Genomic DNA, 22,402 nt, shown 5'->3' on the forward strand with positions numbered 1-22,402 from the left:
TGACTATCTATGGTCTTAGTCCTTATTTTGGAGAAAAAAAATACAGAATTCGGGAAATCAGAAGGAAAATCAAAGGAACGTCTTTTAAGGAAAACAATTAATTATATTCACTAAACCTCGATTTAAACATTTTGAAACACAGGGAATCCTTGCTCATTGCGGTTTTTGGGAAAATACATGTTAATATATTTCATTTCTTTTTCAGAAAGGTTAGGTCAATATTATTTAAAATAATGTATGCCAGACAAGATAATTATAAAACAATTGTCAGATTTATTATTAATCGGGTATTTACTTGACTTTGAATCTGGTTATTTCGATACTGTAAAATTTATGCTTTATATTAAACTCTGAAGCCTTAATAGCTAAGAGAGTAACAAATAATGATGTGTTACATCCTCAGGAGTTAAGAGCAATTGTTATTGCTACAGCAGCAAGATATTCTGCTCTTTCCATTCAAGTTCCGTCTCTGAGGAATAATTCGATGGCTCTGGCTAGAGAAGAAATTAAGTACCTTCGGTAAACTTCAAAACACCCTTTAAAGGCTTTAAAAAAGATTTTACGACAATCTAAAAATTTAATTTGTGACTTGTTTTTATTATTTTTCATAAATTATCTTTGTTCTATTGTTGATGCCATATTTTTTTACATCTGAGTGTATTAACTTTACTAGCCTTATGTTCGTATTTTTTTTACAAATATTAATAATATTGCAATGTATCTTACCCTGAAACTTTAATTTTAAGCTAAAGTGTTTGTTTTTGTTTATATTTTACGTAACTGCTTCGGTATTTAAGTGTAAAAACAAAAAAAAAAAAATAATTATAATAATTGGAACCTGACCAATTCAATTCAACAAACTTTTTAATTGCAGGTTTCTACAATAACAAAAAGTTTTCTGGATAGCTGTATCAAATGCGATACTTACGAGAAACTCTCTCCCTAAAAAAACTATAACTTATTTATATCAATAAATAGGTAAAATATGAACCAACTGATCAACAATAAGTAGTATTTTCATCAATCTCAATACCGGAGGGTTAATGCATTGGGATAGGAAAATGTTTTGACATCGGTCCATGTCTTATTTTTGTATATAGGATTTATTTAAATATTATTACAAAACAAAAAAAAATGTCAGATATGTATGAATGTATTTCCCTTGGTTTCCCCATGGGGAAGAAAGGCCCCCTCTCTCTATTTTTGCTTTTTTTTTACTTTTCTCCTTCTGTGTATATTTTTTGTATCTTTGTTTACATATTTACATACATTTTGGTGTGGTTTAAAAAATATATATGAAGCATATGTAATATTAAAGAATAACAAGCCCAAAAATATAGGTTTGTTGTCAGTATTAGTGTCAACGAAATATTATTTAATTTGTCCCCTGATGCTTTGTCATTATATAAATGGTGTATTGTTACGAGTCGTTTCTAAATAGATATATGTATATGTAAACCTATGTTGTAAGAACATTATTTGTGTTTGATTATTTTCGCTCATGGACAAAGATATATACATTATCAGTGGTGTCCGCAGGGAATGGGTTGGATGGGGGGGCTGTGGCCCTCCTAATTTTTTGTTTTTTTTGTTTTTACTAAGAAAATTTAAATTTTCATTTTTTTACCAAAACATTTAATTTTCGGTGAATAGCTATTAGATATTAGAATTTTTATGGGAAATGTGAATTTCGGAAATTTTTATACAAAAAATTTAATTATTGAGATAGTGGATTTTTAAATTTTTTTCAAAAAATTTAATATTTGGTATTTAATTTTTGAATTTTTTTGTAAGCAACTACAAAGTTTAATATTAAAATAAAAATAATTTTTTTTTAATATATTTGAAATTTAATTTTTAAGTATCTTTTCCAAAGAATTTACTTCTTCAAACTTTTATAGTGAAAAATTTACTTTTTCAAATTTTTTCCAATAAATGTAAATATTTTATATCCAAAAGTTAAGCTATATTTCTCATTGGGAGTTTTATAAAATATCATATAAAAAGGTTTATTTTATATAAGTACTAGTAGAAAGGGCTGAATAGCAGGGAATAGAAACAAAGAATGAAGGTAAAAGAATAGAGATAGCGAGTGGCATTTAGGAAGAAACTAATAAGAAAGAGGAGAGGGAATAGACAGAGAGAAGGAGAGAGATACAGAAAGAGAGTAGGAAAAGGAGGTTATGAACTCCAAATGTTATAACACCAAAAAAAGACTTATAAATATATATCAGATATTATTAAAAAATTAGGGGGAGCTTCAGAAACTTATAAGGGAGCTCAAGCCCCACCCCCAAAAACGGGTTTAGCAATGTAAACTACAAGATATTATAGAAAAAATCCGTTTTTCCGTTAAGGACTACCATTTATTTGTATGTAAAAATGGAACCAACAAATAAAGGGTTTTTCATTAACAGCGTTTACATTTTTTAATACATTAAACGAAAACAATTTGAGATATCGACAATTTCTTTATTTGCCGATAAAATACATTCAAGTTAATTTATGAATGAAATTCGATGTCGTTTGAATGACCACCACGTGCACATTTTACGAAGTCCAATCGTTGAACCTAATTTTCGACTACTTTTCTGCATAAATTGGCTGAAACTGCAGCAATTTCGCGTTGAATATTTGTTCTGAGCTCTTCTAACGTCGACGGATTATAGGTGTAGACCAGGGCTTTCACGTGACCCCAAAGAAAATAGTCTAGAGGCGTTAAATTGCACAAGGGAGGCGGCCAATTGACTGGGTCATTTCTGGAGATAAGACACTCACCAAACTTACTCTTCAATAAATCGATTGCAACATTTGCTGTGTGTTGAAACCACATATCGTCCAAGTCCATATCTTCCAATTCACACCAAAAAAAAATTGGTTATCATGGCGCGGTAACGATTTCGATTGACAGTAACGTGGCGATTGTCATCCTCGACGAAAAAGTAGAGCCAAATGACACCGCCAGCATGCAATCCACACCAAACAGTAATTTTTTGGGGATGTAATGGCGCCTCATGAATCACAAGTTGGGGTTTCCGGCCCAATAGCGCATATTTTGCTTGTTAACAAAGCAATTGAGCCAAAAATGTGCCTCATCGCTGAAGATGATTTTACGTTGAAAATCAGGATCATTTTCGAATTTTCCTTCGGCCCATTTTACGAATTCCCAACTTTTGAAGTGGTCAAGTGTCTTCAGTTCTTGTGTCAACTTGATTTTTTACGGGTGTAGGCCAAGATCTTTTCTCAAAATTTGCCACAACGATGTCACAGAGATGCCCAACGATTGAGAACGGCGCGTAAGAGACAAATTTGGGTCATTTTGCATTGATGCGCTTGCGGTAGCAATATTTTTTACACTTCGTGTATTCCTTTGTCTCACTGGTACAGGAACATTATGTAGCGTGTATGTGGACTCAAATTTTTTCACCAAACGTTGAATTGTTCATTTTGCAGGTCGATTACGTTGACCATAAATTGGCCTTAACTCTCTTAAAGTTTAGATCAAGGACTCACCACTTTTGTAATAAATTTTAATAATTTGCATGCATTGCTCGAGTGTGTACTGCTCCATGATGAAACTAAAATTATTTTTGAGCACAACTGAAACAATAACAAATATGACGTCGTTTTCGAAACCTATCAACGTAAAGTGTGAGCATTCCTATTGAAAAACCCCTTTATCTTATTAAAAGATCTTGTATATTTATCGCCTAATATATATATATATATAAATCTTAACGTTTCGTTTCATTATATGTCTAACTCTAATCAGTGGTAGAATAATTTATTTGCAAGTGGTGGAGGCCAATTGTCATATTGTTCAATGGGGCATAACTCATCTCAAATTCAACTGATTTCAAAAATGTTTACTTTAAAATACTCAAATTTAATTAAAAAGTAATATTTGTCAAAAAAAATACCATGTAACATTATTGCTAAATATTAAAAATGACAACCTAGCCATGCTTCAAGTTTGGTTTGTTTGAAGTTAAACCTACTAATACACAATGAAAATCCCAAAAAATTTAATAAATGCCAATTTTAGAATAACTAAAATCAACTTTTTAACTAAAAATCCTTTTTGTTATCATTCTGAAAATAGACTTAATACCTAAAAATTATCAAGATTTCATGAATTCATACAGAAGTCCACCGAATAATTGGGAACACAACCATTAAAAAAACACATTTTTGGTTAAATGAGGAAGAAATCTTTTTAAAATTTCCAATTATTGGCCTCTTCAGTTTTGAAAACGTCGTGAGGAGTCTGATTTGTAGATACACAAGGAATACTAACAAACAGAGATAGGAAAATAAACAATACAAGGTTATTATTATTATTTTTTTTTTGGCAAATCATAAAAAATACTAAAATTAAACAATAACAAATTACATTTGATGTCTAACATATGTGTTTTTTCATATACAAAAATAAATATTTATAAATTGTAGAAAGCACTCATACGCAATTTTATTTTTTTGTGTATATTTATAGAGATACCTAAGTATGTAGTTAAGTCTGCTCATGGCAATGCAAACCCGGCTTGAACAGAGAAATTATCTCTAAAGGTGGACCAGGTTTTTGGCTTATGAGGATTATCCAACTCCTCCCTCGAGAGGAAAAGTCCTGTATCTATATTGATAAAAGCTGTATTGAACCAAAAATAAAAGGGACATTCCTCATAGCCCTTTGGAACTATCTTAGAGGATGTTTGAAAAACAACACGGATATCCCCATCTAATATAGGAGAATTCAAAATCTGGATTTTGAGAATGTCCTTCCCGGAATCATAGTCGGAAACGCAATTACGATTAAAACTCATATTTGCACTAAAGACACGATTCCCTCGACCTTGATCTACACTAAACCAAAAATCAGAGCCATCTCCAGCACCAACATATGACATTCCGCTAATGGTAAATTCCTTGAGGAGAAGTGGACGTGGCTCTGGAATCCGTCCACCCATAGTGGTTTTCATGAGCTCAAAATATCGCACATAGCGACTCTGACTTGGGGTTTCCACACCTTGAAACTTCTTGCTCACGTTTGTATCTGTTCGTCGTGACCCAAAGTAGTCGAGGCTTTGGTCTGCAGAAGTAAAGACTCCGGATTCCACAAGCCAAACGCAAATCATTGTACCGGTTCGACCTTTTCCTCCTTTGCAATGCACAACGATGACGTTATCCGGATCGGAGTCAAACCATTCGCGAACGTTTTCTGCAAAGCGAAGCATTTCTGAGAGTGAAGGAACATTGTGATCATCTATCATAAATCGCTCGACTCGACTCTGTCAGAAAGGAATTAGAGAGAATGAGGGATTAAGCTTTTAAAGAGGATTAGAACACATCATAATATAGCATTCCTAGAAGGAGATATATATACTAAGACGTTATAATAAAAAAAAAGTGCATTAAAAATGATTAGAAAAAGAAAAAATAAACTTCTAATCTTTTCAAATGAAGGAAAGAAAAGAAAATCAAATAACACCCTCCAAAAAACATGAAGATTAATAAAACACTTTAAGAAGAAGAATAGATCCACAAGTGGGGGAAAAAGACATTTAGGGAAAGGGACTGAAGGAAGGAAAAAAATAATAATGTAGTCTTCATTTCTTACATGAAAGAAAGACACATCATATGTCTTTTCAGAGCAGAGATTGTAGAGCTTATATTTTCCATGATGTTTCTTGTCTAAGAAAGAAGCTACTTTCTCAATGGGGTTTCGATACCAGGCCCACATCCCTGATGAGGGAAAACTTGTTGCTATAACACGCGCTGTAACATATGTTAAATCCAAATCGTAGCCGTCCTAAAGAAAAGTAAAAAATAGGATTTTTTATAGTAAAAATATAAAAATTAAACTAAATACTCGGAACAAATGCAACAACTCACGCAACTTATTTTGAAAAATTAATATTATTTGTTTATGTAAATAACTTGCATTTCTCCATTACTGGGATATACCCTTTCAGCTAGATTTTAGGTAATCATTTTTTAAAAACCGTGAAATTCCAGGATATGACAGTACATAATAATTACTGTGATAGGTAATTAGTTTATTTTATTTTGAAAGAAGAAAAACATTCGTCAAACACTCAAAATTAATTATGTACCTATGTAACGTTATAATTAAAAATTCATTTATAGGGGGGGGTTTGTTATAACACATAGGCTGACAAATCCTGGGCTTAACAAAGAAAACACGTATTTTTATCGTTCAAAAGGGGCTTTTTTGACATTATTATTTTTTGAAGTTATTCTTATTCTCTTCATAGAGCAGATTGCCCTTATCACTTTTCAAACCATTACATAGCTTGAACAGTATTTTTTTCCATCAAGAAATAGTGTAAAATTAAAAAATTAAATTGGTTTGGACCAATTGTTTTGAAAATATTAAAAAGTAGCGTCACACTTAGAACAATAACGCACAAACTTAAGAACAGCTTGTCAAGAAACTAGACAGTTGTCTTTTGAAGGATGCTACCGACTGAAAATGAGGCGAATTAAAAAAATATAGTTCCATCAATGTGAAAAGCCCAGTATTTTTAGTTCTATGTATTAATAGGTGCTTTCATGGTCATCATACTCATTCGATGTACAACCTTTGCTCTGTATTAGGTATAAAGCTTTTTTAAGTGACGTTAGCATCGTTGACTCCTTTATGGATCTCTAAAGAACCAAATTCTATAACAATGTTAACCCCTTAATGAAATAGTGCACTATTAAATGTCAAAATTGGACCAACAAATAAATTGACTTATGGTCTTTTAAAATGTAGGACCCAAAAATTTATTAAAAATATGATATTTCGTCGTTATATAATCTTATTTCCATAGTGTAGACAATGAATTAACTATTGCAGTCGAAAAAATATAACATTTTTTTCTAATTACCTTACCTTCTCATCCCTAATCGATCAAAAACAACATATCTTTTAATAAATACCGCCATTTTTAGGTATTTTTAGAAAATAAATAGGACTTTGATTATATCAAAATATCAATGTTTTTCATTGGTATTGAGTAATATACAATCAAGGTATTAAGTCTTGTTTTTTATTTACAGCGATTTAATAGAGTTTAATCGGGATTTATCAAAAAAAATCCATTTTACTTTGTAAAAGTATCAATTTTGAGTGCTTAAATAGTGTCTTTTTAAATTATGGTGCAATTTACAAAAACGCACTATAGGTCGATAAAAACTTTATCTCAAGTGAATCCTCTAAAATGTTTTAAAATTTTCATTAAATGAATTAAATAAAGAAAGTTTTTATTTTGAAATAAATACATGCAAGATTTTCTAGAAATATATTCTCCCATAGGTCTAAAAACGCAAACAAATTCCAGCAAGTGGGATCACGGGAGAGAAATTCTTATACCTACAATAAATAGTTATCAAAGTTTACTATAATACCAAATTTTTACACCGGACAAAGTAACGGATATATTATCATTTTACTGGATAAATGATCCTAGTGTGTTCTTTCTTTTAAACCCATCTATGGCATTTAGATTATTGGTTTCAGATAATGTCAAAGTTTGACAAATTTTACTTATCTGCTTGTAGTTGCGAAATAAAAAAATCTGTTAAATATTATTAGAATAAATAAGGCACTCGGTAAAAAAACTCTTGACAGTGTAATGAGATGTAAATTGTTTACCATGAAATAACATACTTCGTGACTTCCTGAATATTTTATAAGATATTCTCAAATTACACATGAATTCGAAATAAATAAAAAATCTGTTATTATTGTATTGCTTGAAAATGATTAATAATAACCTTTTCGTAGTCTGTCAATCATAGTTTTTCAGCATTTTGTAATAAGGCCCTGTGCACAATGCAACGTTTTTAAAATTATGCGGTACTTCTTTCATTCGGATTTAAAAAGTTTTGCGTCCACACAAGGAAGAAATCTGCTTAATCCTAGCATGTTAAGAATGATGTCCCTAATGGGAATCTTTTTATAAAGAGAAGGGAAAATGAGCGCATTCGGCGTGTAAAAAAATAAACTTCTTCACTTATTTTGTACAATTTCATTAGACAAGTTATTTTACGAGTAAACTGAGTTGTTATATTTTTCTACTCTATAAGCTATTTTAGAAATATATAATTTTAGGTTGAAAGGAACGCCGGCTTCGTCTGGATGCAAGCCCAAAACGGATAAATGCTTTGTATTTTCCTCAGAATGGCTTTATATTGACAGGGCCAAGTATCAAAATGATTTTTAATAAGACACATTATGTTACCTATATCCAACTCTGAACACTTTAAATGTATTGTCCAGCTTTGCTTGTTAGTGTTAAAATCCTTTAAATTTTTGCATAAGGCTTTTTGAAAGCTATGGTTGTCGAACTAAGATAGAAAGTTCAACCTACATATATATGCATAATCGCTGAGCGAACTGAATTTGAGCAATGAAAGTTTATTAAGCCACAAATTGGTCAGTGCTCATGTAAGCATTGTCAAAGAAAGTATTTCAAAAAGTGTTTTAGGTCGACTTGAGTTGAGTAGTTAAGTATTAATTAAATAGCGAAGCATGTACACTGCTGATTAATTAATTTCTCTTTAAAAAAGTATTACATTGTGCAATACTTATATACCTTTCATTTAATTGCAGTGAATTTATTTATTTTGGCACTATGAGCACTAATGATATAATATTTTTTCCATATCCACATGATAAATTGTGATTGATTAGAAAATCACTTAGTAACAGCGCCACAAAATTCAAAATATTTAATGAGGTTTAGCGATCTAAATTATAACGATTCAGGTTTTTGGTTTTTTTTTTCCAAAATAAGAAACCAAACTTTAAACGTCATCTACTAAAGTCGAGCCTAGTGCTGTGTCATTCCTTATTTAGGACTGAAGACTGCAATTCATTCTCGGTCTGGTCCAGTTCGGTTTTGCTTATCAGTCGTAAAACTTATAAAGTTGGATCCTTGATGAAGTCGATCAACTTTATTTCATCTTTTTCAATCAGATCTAGAACTGACAGTCACAAAGATTGGTCCTAAGGCTGGGCTGGACCAAATAAATAAGGAATTACATATCGTTATACAATGCAACACAAAATTAACATACTATGTATTATCATGTAATAAGCCACATTTTCTACAAAGTACTCTAATCGAAGAGATTATAGGTAGTCTTATCATTGCATTTAATATAAATACATGCATAAACATAGTACACGAACCATGACCCCCTCTGCAAAATATTGCTTATCAAATCTTGCAATATATCTGTGAGTACACACCTCAAACGGCTTCATTTGTCGAAAGGGCTCTTAAATGATTTGCACTTTAATCAATAATAAAACTAGTCACCAAAAAGTTTTTGTTGTTTGATTGAAATGGTGTGTTCCTGGGTTTTTGTTCACCATGAAACATGACAAGATCTTCATGACTCAATAATTTTTGGTTTTGTGGGCCACAGTGGTCTTTTTAAAAAAAAAAAAAAACGTTTACATTATTTATATCTTGTTTCTTGCTTTGAAAGATCTAAACAAAAGAAATAAGTATAAAATAATGTTTGGAGAATTATGTTTCCAGACTCAAAAAATATTTTAATTGTTTACATATATTTTTCTGAATGGGAGAAAATGTCTTGTAAAAGTCTTGAAAGTCTATTCAATTCCTCATTTTGGATCTAAATGACAAAAAATTATAATTTGTCCTAAAGTGAAGGCATACTCCTTAAAAAATAAGTATTTCAAAATTGTTTTCTCCTAAACGAAGAAATGTGTATGACTTTGTTTGTTAGTCACAAAGATTACGGCAAAAGCTGTACATTGATTTTGATTAAACTTGCTACCAAGATTATACATGGTCACATTAAGAGACCATTGAATTTTGAGAGGTCAAGGTCAAAGGTAACACAAAACATAAAAAATGCACAACAGACCAAAACTTAGTAACAAATTGAGAAACATTACATGAGATAATAATATTGAGGATCACGTCATCTCAATGCAAGTGTTCACTGTAAAAATGATTGTAGTAAACAGGTTGCAAAAAAAATAAAAATTGTTGAGATAATATCGTAGCGTGGTAAACTCGTGGTGTATATTATTATTATGAAAAAAAAATGTTGTCGGTAATACCATTGTAAAGCAAATTCATTAAGCAATATGATTGTGAGTAATTTCATTACAAGAAAATATGATCATCTGCAATTTCAATGTAATTATATTATATTATGGCAATCAAATTATTGAATTATCACCAAAATTCTACCACAACCTTTTTCCTGCGCATCATGGGCCCCAAGGCAATTTAAAATTCACGGCTGTCTCGTTTCAAATTGTTAAGAACCCCTTCTAATATGCTATAATGCACTCCAGGCAACAGGTTGTGCAAGTGATTTGCTGGTCCCAAAAGCAGTTTGAATTTTTCTGCTGCAGCTTCCATGAACATCAAGCGACCTTTTTAGTATCCCAAAATACTGCTCAGTAGTACTGGTCCTTAACGCAGTTTAAACTCCTCTGCGTTTTTAATCATCAATGACACCTTATAATATGCTATAATGTACCCCAGCACACAGCTTGTTTCACTAAACTACTGGGCCCTAAGGCAGGTTAAACTATTCCGCCGAGGCTTCTTTGAGCATCAAGAACCCCTTCCAATATCTCAAATTACACCCCTGCCTATGGGTTGTGCAGGTGAATCGCTGGGGACAAGGCCAAATCTATTTTATATAAAATTAAAAAAATATATATTTTTCTTACGCTAAATTTGTTGACTAGTGTAATTTGTCCTACAAAAAGAATTTATGAGTCAGCTGTAATAGATAAAAAAGAATAGGGAGTTCTAAACATATTATACACAGAGAGTGTAATATTGTTCCAGAATTGTTAAAACAATATTTTATCTGTCCAACACAACACATTCTAGGTCATAAATTAAGCATACAAAAATATATGTGTAAGCTTATATAACGTGAAAAAAATATATATAAACAAACAAGATTTATTTCAACTTTTAGTCTTTAGTTGTTGTTGTTTGTCTTTTTTTTTTTTTTTTTTTTTGTGAGCAAACAGACTCAATGCGGTATCAAATGTAGATAATTAATTAACAAAATGTGTCACCCAAGAAGCTTTTTATTTCTTGCCTTGGCCCATTGAATATACTTTCTTTTTTCCCTATTTGATTTATGATTATGATTTATGAGACCCCCCCAGAGGGACTGAAGGACTTATTAAAGTCTTTACCCATCACAATAAAAAAAATATATCTGACAACTGTTGCAAATACATATAATTACCTGCTGATAACGTCTCTTGTTCTGACTAATAAACTGTCGAGTCGCCGTTTCAAGCTGTTTTTTCTCCGTGTAGAGGCGAATAAGACGAAGTATACGTATGAATCGAAAGACCACGAAAATGGCAAGTGTACGTGACCATTCTTGGCCCGTAATTGAGACCGTAACGACGATAAAAGTAATTAGAACGACTGCAAAGTCCACTACGTTGTACCAATGTGAGAAAAAAAGCGGAACCGTAAGAGCAATTATTCGTAAAATGATTTCGAAGACAAAGTAGACTGTGATTCCAAAGTCGATGTACAGAAGGGTGTAGTTGCGTTCCTATAGGGAGTTAATAGGGGGGTCAGTTTTGGGTGGCAGCTCTTGTTTTGTCTTGTTAAATAGTATTATATAAAGAGTACAAAAAGGATTTATATAAAATGACGTCTCATTTTGGAAATAAAATAGACAAAGAGATATTTCGCAGATTTTAATTCGAATTCAACATTGAAAGAGTAATCAAAATAACTTGTTCTTTCTTCTTAGCCAAAATAGGACGTCTCAAATAATTAATAGAAATCATGAGAAAGGGTTAACTGTAGTGTATTGGGGATTATTAATAAGGGACTTTTAATTAAGTCCTTTCCCTACTATCGGTCTTTTAAAAAAGTCCCAAATTTTAAAGTGCCCTTTACAAGACATTATTTATCAGTTATATTATCGTAAAGTACTTCAGTTTCCTAATTGAATTATTGTAGTAAAACATTAAGTAACTTTCAAGTACGATAATAATTTGCCATGTTATTTTTAATGTAAGGTAAATTTAACTATCTACTATTAATATATTAAGCATGGGTAGTTATTAGGGTTGAGACTGTATGGTAAATCCACGGTTCGGTACAAACAGGGGTACACCCTTTACGGTATGGTATAATAGTAAAATGTTTGTTTGTTTTTTTCAATTAGAACTATTGTACTTATTCAATATTTTGTTTTTTCATAACTTATTTTCTTTATAAATAAATTATTCCTCAATATACTTAACTTCACAAAAAAAGAAAGATATATTTCAAATAAACACGAGTTATGAAAAACTATTTTTAATGAATTTATAATTTTCTTACAAAATATTGAGGTGGTCTACATTTTCTGTTACAAGACCGATTAGCAGTCTCAATATCCCCAACTGTCGAAAAAAATGATTTCGCTTAATACAGATGTACCTTTAATTGAAGGTAATTTGGAAACATAGGGTATTTAAACTATCTCTCCACTATAACACTGGGTTTTCGACAACTAGGATGTATTTTATCATTTTGTAGGTCATTATCTCTTTTTTATATAAACAAATACGTAAATTATTTCTTATATAAAAGGATGCTGATTGATAAGAATCTTACCTCACTATATAAATATATTCATTACAAAAACATAATAATAACCAAAATATTATGATATACAAATATTTAATTTGTGATTACCGAACCAACAGGGTCGTACCGAACCCCAGTGTAACTCCGTATCGTACCAGCCCTAGTAGTTATATCACCAAGATGGTTAAACTAATAATAACGTCATATAGAAAATCTTAATATATGAAGATTGAGTTAGAACTCTTATATAACATTATTGCAAAAATAAATGAAAAAATCGCGTAATTATCCATTTGAGGGCAATTGAATACATTGCACTCCTTCCCGGAAGAGAATACAAAGTCGACTAAACTAAACTCCAAGAGTGTACATTTAAAAAGTAAAATCTCTCAACGAGACAATTGAGTTGTATAAGGGAGGCTTTAAAGGACTTCCTCTTACTTTTTTGATGAACTCTCTCATTTTGAATAAATATATTCAAAATTTGCGATATTTGTCGGTAAACCCTATAACTAGAACAATTCATAAAACATTAATCTAATAGTAAGAGGTTAGTGTAATTCATTTACGTAATTTTCCATTTTCCATTTGTGAAAAAATTCTGAGACCGATACATTCCTACGTTTAAGATGTGAAATTTGAAAGGTTATTTTGAAAAAATAATTTAATAAACAATTTTTCAGTTTTGAGTTCCCAACTTTTTTATAAATATTCCTCCCCTCAATTCCAAGCAACCCACTGCCCACAAAAAAGAAAAGTAACATTGATCAAAACCAATAGCTGCCTCTTTAACTTTCCTCCGTAGATAAGTCCACGACGATGACGATCAGATCTATTAGAATGAGCAAAAGTGTGAAAATACGGAAGTAAATGCTTTCTACCATTCGACGAAGTCGCCAATTAACATATTGAAGATTGATTCCAGGAACTAAAGGAAGAACAGGAGATTCATTAAGTACTAACATAACAATTAATTGCAAAGATACAAAATAATAGATGGAAGCAAAGTTTTTTTGCCAACTTTATATTACGTGAAATTAAAAAAAAAAACCACAAGAAAGAAATATTAAATGTACATAATTATTATATTCATATCCTTTAATAATTACTTAAACGACAAGTATATTATAATGAAGAGTAATGCAATTGACTATCATGTATCTAAATTGATCAAGTCAAACAAAAGAATGAGTTTACCGCCTAATCCAATTGTAATTTACTCTATAGCAGCATACGTTTCATAATTGATAAACTAAAAATAATTAAAATTTTAACTGATTCGGTCAAATTTGGTATGTATCGTTCATGTGTTAAAATTCGATGTTGATCATGTGCCACGTCATTTTTTACAATACAATTACGTCAGGAAATAATTAAGTTTTATTTACAACAAAGAAATACAAAATTTTTGGCCCCCAATTTTTTTTAAATAACAGAGATTTCGCTGTACAAAAAATTTGGTCAACGGTCTGAGCCGATAAATCATCGATATTTAACCGAGTTTCAACACCAAAATGAATCTTATTGGGTAGTGGTTCTTAATAATTTTTGAATGTTAGCCAAAATTACAGATGAATAGATCAACTAACGGGCCACCCTTATATACAATTTGATTTTATTATAATTGGACAGTAAACAATATTAACATGATAAAAGTCTTTGACATTTGAATATTTATACTCTAAAGACTGTAATTTGTTCATGAATTCTAAGCTATGTTTTTAAATTCTGCGTCCAGACTGGTTATGGCAATTGTTATTCTCAAATCTGACACATGATTTTAGCACCATATGTAATTTTCCCCACATTCATCTCAGAGAAAACATATTTGCTCAACCATGTTGTTCCAAATATTTCACAAACACAAAGGTCCAATTGTTTTAATAGTTCCACTCCTACAGCAGTCCAATCCATAATTCTTCAGTTGAAGATAATAATTTGAATAGGTTTCACAATTCATCATTTCATTGGAGGTCAATCAACACAATTTGTAGTCTAGCAACATTTGAACTATTTACAAATTGATAATTCCATACACAATTGGAAAGGTAAGTAATAGTTACTTAACTTGTTGAAATACATCATTATAATTCTCGCAGTTTTCAAATCTTTGAGGAAAATCTCAGATCTCTCCAACATTTTTGATATTAAATACTTTCCCCATGCCGTATGAAATACAGTCACAGGCCGCCTGTTCAGAATTCTTGTTATAGGCTATAACACCAGACATAGCATATTTGATACATGAGTCTTGGAATCAACAATTTAAGCATTTTGACAATTTTTTGGATTAAAAACTTAATCATACAGATGTAAATATATATTAAATGGATCTTTCAACAGAAAAAAATTCAAATATCTTACTAATTACCTTTCAGTATTCTAAACAAAGTGTCAAAAAGAAAAAGTGCTAAAATCCCATGATTTTATTAATAATTACTAACCTAACTTTTGAGGTGTTCTATACAGAAAATCATTTGCTTTTTTTATATAAAGATCAGCATAAACAGTTATTCAATAACTTTTAATAAAAATATCAGCTTTAAACAAAAACTCAAAAAATCCGATTTAAAAAGAAATCTTTTATTCATATATTATTTAAAAAAAATTAAAAATACTGGCCACGCATTAACAAAGTAGGCGTTCAAAGTTTAATGATATATCTTATTAATATAACAATACCTGGAGGCTTTGAAGGATCCTGTTCATTCTCTGAGATTCTATGAGACGCTTCATCCCATGTGAGACGATAGTTATCGTTATTTTCAAGGAAAAAGTCTGCTGCGCGGGATATGACTTGATTTGGATTTGAGTCATCGTCTAAGGATATATCCACGATGGCGTCTTCGCAGTCTTCTTTAGAGTCCATGACGTTTGTTAATTGGGCTGTTCCATTCGCCTTACCATTACCTACAACAAGACAGTGATTGGTTAGAAAAGAAAGACTGATACGATATTACATAAATTTACATAAGAATATCAATTGAAATCTAATAAACAGAGCTCTCAAGTCTCAAACATGTTTTCACAATTTTATTTTCTCACGCCACCTGTGATATTTCTGCCACATTTATACTCTATTACACTATGGCACCAAATTGAGGTCTTAGAACAGCTTCCGGCTAAAACACAATATAGTATTTTTACTTAAGTTATAGGTGAATTAACATTTAAGTAGTTGGTTTGGTCTTTAGTGCCTTTAAAAAAAATCACGTTTTTAGAGTATAATTTCGATTCAGAGCCATATTTCGAAATAAAGTAATTATTTAGAATTTATTTATAATTATTTTGGTTTTTTTAAAATTTTGAATACCGTTCCTACTAAATGGATGTAATCATATAAAATCCAGTATAATGAAGAGTCTTATTGCGATACTAAAATTTTTTAGATATTTTTTTTCAATTACTTTATATTATAGCTAAAACTAAAGAATAAAGCTGATGTTACAACTTTAAAAAAAAGTTTAACTTTAAATTTTCTTATAGAATATTTAATAAGTAAGCAATGTAGTGTCGTTGTAATTAAATATAATCAATCCGATAATTGGACTAATTATATAAAGTTACAAATATGTTAGAGGCAGAACAAGTTCAAAAATAAAATATAAGTAAGGCATTAGATTACTCACATCTAATCAACAAATACTAATCAAACACTACTTCTGAATACATCAAGCAAAACCTGTCCTTTTCTTCCACCATTACTCTGTAGTCTTCCTGGAACCTTTTTTCAAGCATGTCTTATAGATCTGCTACCTTCCGTCAACCGAAAAAATAATACAAGTCTTTATAGAAGGTGCATTTCTATTCTTTATAAGTTTATGTATGTTATTTCAAAATATTCAACCCTTCCTCCCGAATCTAAGTGTCCTATTCTTTTAGAAATACACATTTGGTCACTCTAACATTGTTCATAAGTACTAAAGAACTCCAGGGACATAGTGAACATGAAAAATTCAATCTTATCTTTAAAAAAAATGAGAGACGGGAAAATTACCAACTTCTGTTGATAAATAGGAAGACTCTATGATCAGAATCTTGGAATATAATCTTTCAAATTGACTCGTTCATGTTTGGTCGTCAAATATATAATTCATTTTGTTACTTTCATTTTTCCTCAAAATTATTTATACCGTTGTTAACTTTGGGGACTTTTTAAATGGCAAAATTGCTCTGTCTTTGTCTTGTCAGACTATAGAACGGGTGACTAAAATCTGGGATCTTACTAAAAATAACCTTTAGCATAGGTCAGATGACGTTCTACATTTCGTCCAAAAGCAACAGCGTCTTCTGATGTCTACATCCATAGAGACTTCTTTTGTTGAAGTTTCGCTCAGTGGAAAACCGTGACAACTTTGTTTCTGCCAGTTCAAGCGTTTCCATTAGGCCCTTTATTGTGGTTTTGAGGGCTGTTGTTGACATCTCAGGATAGTTTTGTTTTTTTGTACTTAGAAGTTTGGGGGAAACTTTACATTCAGAGTCAGGCACACTGAAGTTTTTCACAATGTAGAATCTCTTATGCTTGTTCGGTACACTCTGAACGGTTGTTACAGGGACATCATACAGCATTGAAATTACTCTTTAACGCTTTTATTTACTGTTGGCATCCAAAAGACGCTGGTCTTCAATGAACTCCCATCTTTTTACAAGTTGACCAGAAGACTTTCCCTTTATTTATACTCATCTGGAAAGATACTATTTTTTATCCTTGTGTAAAAGTTGATGAACAAAAAAAAGGTCTTCATTTCATTGCAACGTCATGGAAGTCACTTCCGGATAATGATTAACATATTTGGGACATTTTTGTTGAAATATTGTGAGGGGTATGAATAGTTTTAAACAAAGCATTTTTGATTATCCTTCAAAAAAAATCCGATTAATTCAGGGATTCTGGAATCTGTCACCCTTTCATTTGTTGGCCACATGTAACTCATAAAAAAATTCGAATAAAGTGTGCTAGTTTTATCTCATAATAAAAAAGATATAAATCATTTTGACAACAAGTACTTATTAACCCTTTCAGACCCACAGTCAGTTGAAAAGAAAATCAAAGATAATTATTCCCAATTCTTGATCTCTTTGATAATGTTATAACTATTTTATTTTATTTTTAATTTTAATGGGACACTGGTGTCCTTCCGGGTGTGAACAGTAATTTTTTATAATGTATAAACAAAACATTAAAGTTACACTATAGAGTTGAATTATCAACATTTATTTATTGTTTTGATTTACTTTTTATTTTTAATTCAAACAAGTATTAATTCTACCATGGAAAATTGATTAATACTAATATAATAACTGTTTTAAAGGTGATAGATAACGAAGCAATTTCTATCTCTTAACAAGCATTAAGCAAGATTACAAGCTGTATAAATGACCAAAGATCGATTTACTAAATTTTTATTTGCACAGAAAGCACAGCTTTTTATTTTTTGTTTAAACTCCATTAAATGTCTACTAGTATAGTCTATTGTAACAGATACATTTTTTTGTAGGTCCAAACGACCGGGGTTCCCTCTGAGCCTTTCATAATATTTTATCAGACTCTTGTGAGTTACAGCTTTGAAGTCAAGAAGCGATAATTTATTTGGATATTTAATGTAATAAACGATATAGCTATTTACGCATGGTATATTTAGAAGATCAAAGAAGATTCTTAAATAAAATCGTGTTGATGACTTGCAATCTTAATAGTATGAAACAATTCTTTGATCCTTGAAATCGACTACCCCATTCCTTTGTTGTTGAGCTTTACAACTGTAGAACAAAAACTTTGTTAACCTTTTGTTTAGATAGACTGTGGTTTTACTTTATATTTTTTATACTCCTTATAATATTTGAGATTATCGTCAAAGATAAAATTTCAATGTATCATAATAAAAACGTGAATGTTGTTTTCAGGTGTCAAAAAAGTTTAAAATATTTTTTTCCATTAATGAACAATTTTACTTCAATAATAAATAAAGTATTTATATTAAAAAAAATATTTGTTTTTACATCTTTTACTTGTTAATTTGTCTATAAATAAATTGTACTTTAATATTAATACTTTCAAATGGCAAAAACCAAAGATATATGTCACAAAGAATTTTTTAAATCTAATAACTTGAAAATAACCTACAACCTAGGTGGACACTAGTCCCAACAACTAAAACAACTTCAAACTGCCATAAAATTTTCATTTTCATTAAAACATAGGAAAATTTTCAATAATTACTCCTTATACTAGAGAAACTTTAAAAAAATAACAAAAAATTAAATCATCTATACAAGAAAGGCATTTAAGGATAGAATGTTTTTTTATCGAATTCCAAAAAAATGACTTAGACTGAAGACTTATACAGCACGAAAATAAAGTATTATGATATATTGTTATTTATAAATTTTAGAGATCTACTAAAATTGTTTCTAATAATTTAAAAATCTCTAAAATATCATGAAAAATATTGAAATAACGAATGAATGAAAATATGGAGCACCAGTGTCCCGTCGATGCAAAAAGGGTTCGTTTGTAACTCAATTTTTTTCAAGTGTATACTTCTTTAATTTTTCAAATTTAGTGAAGGAATTCAAATTTGCACAATGAATGTCATAGACATATTTATAAGTCTGTTTTGGTGTTATCACAAACCGATTCCTAAACAGTTGAACAGAAAGGTCTGTAATTTAGAAAGTGGCCCTATAAAATAAACCAAACATGTACTCCAGATATTTTTTAAGGCTTTGCACATTAAAGGCTGTGTTTGACCAAATAAAACCTCATTTTCCTTCTCTCTATATATATCTTTCTCCTTCTGTCTCTCTCACACCTCTTCACTTCTTCCCCTGTCTATTTTCTTCTACCTTCATCCTTTGTTTCTATTCCCCTCTTTCAGCCCTGTTACACAGGCACCCTCAACTTGTACTGCTATTATCAACAATATCAGCGTCGTTACTAAGACTTTTTTAGAGGGGGAGCCTTTTAAAATTTTGGACAGAATATCTTTTTAATGAATGCCAAATTTGAGAATTGAAATATTTGATAAAATGACATAAGACAAAATTGACTTATATTTTTTATAGGGAAAATAAATTTGACAAATATTTTGTTTAGGGAAAATAAATTTGGCAAATATTTTTTTTATAAACATTTGTTTTTCTATGGTTTTCATTTCACAAGAGTGTATTTATAACATACACAACCTCATGCAAAAATAAATCCCATTTGTATTCGTTTGAAATATAAAACACCAAAAAATAATTTTCATAAAAAATATGCAAACATTGAAAGAGCTAAAACAAACATATATAGATTAAGATACTTTTTAGAATCAAAAATACACATATGTACAACTGAGTAGTATACACAACTCAGCCAGAACTAATAAAAATCCATTAAAAGAACGTTCATAATCACAATAACAAAAAACTCAAAATATGTTGGTCATATCATTTTTTACTTTTACGGAATCTATCTATGATAGTCTTTAATTTGTGATTATATCCAATCGCCCAAGAAGGAAAATATCGAATCACATCCGAAGCAAAGTCCCAATCCAAGTAATTTTGCCTAGGAATACGCAAGAAAAAAGCGGCAAATCTTATTTCAGATGCAATATTTACCTTCCTAATTTCCCACAATCGTTGTTCAGTAAAGCAGAATTAAGTTGACTTACTATAAGTGCTTTTAGAACTTATTAATGTATAATTTCCTGAACGGATTTTAGGGCCGAAAACCCTTTGCAAAGGAATCCCAAACAAAATATGTGTTTTCATGTGGTTTGAAGGCAAATTTGCCAAGCCCAATAATTCAGCCTTTTACCTGAATAAATATAACAGCTTACTTTCTTTCTTTCTTTCTTTTTTTTGAAAAGAAGATATTTTAACGTACAACATTTATTTCAAGAAGGAAAAATTTGAGAAAATACTTATTAAACAATTTGACCCTCAATTTTTTTGTAAGAGGGACAAAGTTTTGATTTTTTTTTCTTTTAAAAGTATTAAAACAAACTTGAAATGAACAATCTACAACTGACAATTTTAAGCCAATGAGAAACGAAAGAAAATTGATGACTCTTTTTTATGACATTTCTGCTCACTCTTTCTTATAATTCCTACAAGTAAATTAAACGTCATTGTAAGTAGCTTATTTCACATAAAACAGTTATTAAACAAGATATTGGACAGGAATGTCGAGGTAATTACTCATGGTTAACGCAGGGACTGTATTCATATTATTTGCTACGTATACTCCAAAGGTCATTATGCAGAGCCTTTTTGCCCCCTACGATTACTATTTTATTTACACGCTAATCAAAATAATTATTCTTGTGTGAGATAAGCATCAGAAATAGCGTTGTAGCCTCACAACGATACAAACATTCTACGTCTGCAAATGAGATGAGTCACGAATTCAAGAGTAATTATTTTACATACATACCCGGGAAAAAAATAAATATTACATTTAAAGATCTACGTTTATATGTTGTAGAATGCGCCATTGATAAGACGGACATTTTTGATCCATAAAGGGATTTGAAGGTTACCTTTCACTGAGAATATGAACAAATCATACCCTTGGGCTCCTTATAAATGACTTGTATTTAATAATACTAACTTTGCAAAAAGATAACCTACAATAAAATTAATTAATTATCAATTTTATTAGGGAATGAATCCCGTCAAATATTATATATTTAAAGCACTCCATATTATTTTTTATATATACGAGTATAGCATCAATGCAAATATGTTCTCATTTACCAGCTTCACAATCATCTATTTTTGAAATATGAGCTCATCAAAACACTTGTGTCCGTCTCAAAGAACAAAAAGTAGATTTACCATTCATTAGACAAGTATTGAGCAAATAATGTAGAGCACGTTCCTCTTTGAAAGTTTGCTTCAATTACAAGAACCCATGGTAACAATTTAAGAAAAGGTTTTATTCAACTGACCGATTTCTCTTCTCAGCCACCTGATCATATTGCATAACCTTGTTCACCAATTTGAAATACTAGTGTAGCAAAGTTCAATATGCGCAAAAGTTGAAAAATAATTTATTGATTTAGTTTCAGGCATGAAATATAAATATTATTATTTTGTATTGGTAGTGTTGTTTTTTTCAAATTATAAATTATTTTTCAGCTACAGACAATAATTAACCTTGAGTTCGTAGTAATGACAAGAAAAATGAAACGACGTAGCTCAATGGACAACGAGATAGGGAGAATTTACTCTGTTGAACTCAATGTTCGTAGGTTCGCACCCCTTTTGTTCCAAGGAAAGGACATATGTAATATGTATATGGACTTCAAAGAAGATTTTTAGGTTAGATGGAGTAAATATAATACTATAATGTTTACTTATACCTAATCAGTGCACCTCAATCTGACCAAATTAAAAGAACAAAAAATAATTTAAATAAAAACAAAATGAATTGCACTGTTCTTATTCTTTATGATTGTGAGGTCATCGCACATAAGCGATAAATAACCTGCATATATAGGTTTTAGGTAATTTAAGGTACCTAAATAGAAATAAGGAAATACCAATTCAACATGGCACAGTCGGCAAATAAAAAAACCTATCAGTGAATTAAGGTGAATATATCTCGTTAAAGTAAGCCTGCAAGAACTTTATTGAAGGAATCAAGTCCTTGAGACTACAGGACACAATGAATAAAGTACATTTCGTTATGTCTAATGTTGAGTATGCCTTTAAAAAAATGGAGAATGGATTCAACTAGGTGGTAGAATGAGCATATTAAAGGGGTAAAGCTGAAGATGCCATCCTGGAAG

The 22,402-nt window shown here is 30.5% G+C and overlaps 1 protein-coding gene across 2 annotated transcripts in view; it reads right to left on the minus strand.

Moving 5' to 3' along the window:
- Positions 1 to 4,337: 4,337 nt before the first annotated feature.
- The window catches only part of LOC121128584 (phosphatidylinositol 3,4,5-trisphosphate 3-phosphatase TPTE2), a 42,231-nt gene continuing 24,166 nt past the window's right edge, over positions 4,338 to 22,402 (minus strand). For both annotated transcript variants that reach the window (XM_071890816.1, XM_071890813.1), the window contains exons 2-6: positions 15,303 to 15,530; positions 13,415 to 13,548; positions 11,269 to 11,586; positions 5,618 to 5,809; positions 4,338 to 5,288 (exon numbers count right to left, since the gene is read on the minus strand). In XM_071890816.1, the coding sequence (XP_071746917.1) occupies positions 4,524 to 5,288; positions 5,618 to 5,809; positions 11,269 to 11,586; positions 13,415 to 13,548; positions 15,303 to 15,530 (1,637 nt within the window). In that variant the 3' untranslated portion in view covers positions 4,338 to 4,523. The remainder of the gene's footprint in view (positions 5,289 to 5,617; positions 5,810 to 11,268; positions 11,587 to 13,414; positions 13,549 to 15,302; positions 15,531 to 22,402) is intronic.

Source organism: Lepeophtheirus salmonis, chromosome 1 (genome assembly GCF_016086655.4).
Source record: "Lepeophtheirus salmonis chromosome 1, UVic_Lsal_1.4, whole genome shotgun sequence".
In the NCBI taxonomy this organism is placed as follows: Eukaryota; Metazoa; Arthropoda; class Copepoda; order Siphonostomatoida; family Caligidae; genus Lepeophtheirus; species Lepeophtheirus salmonis.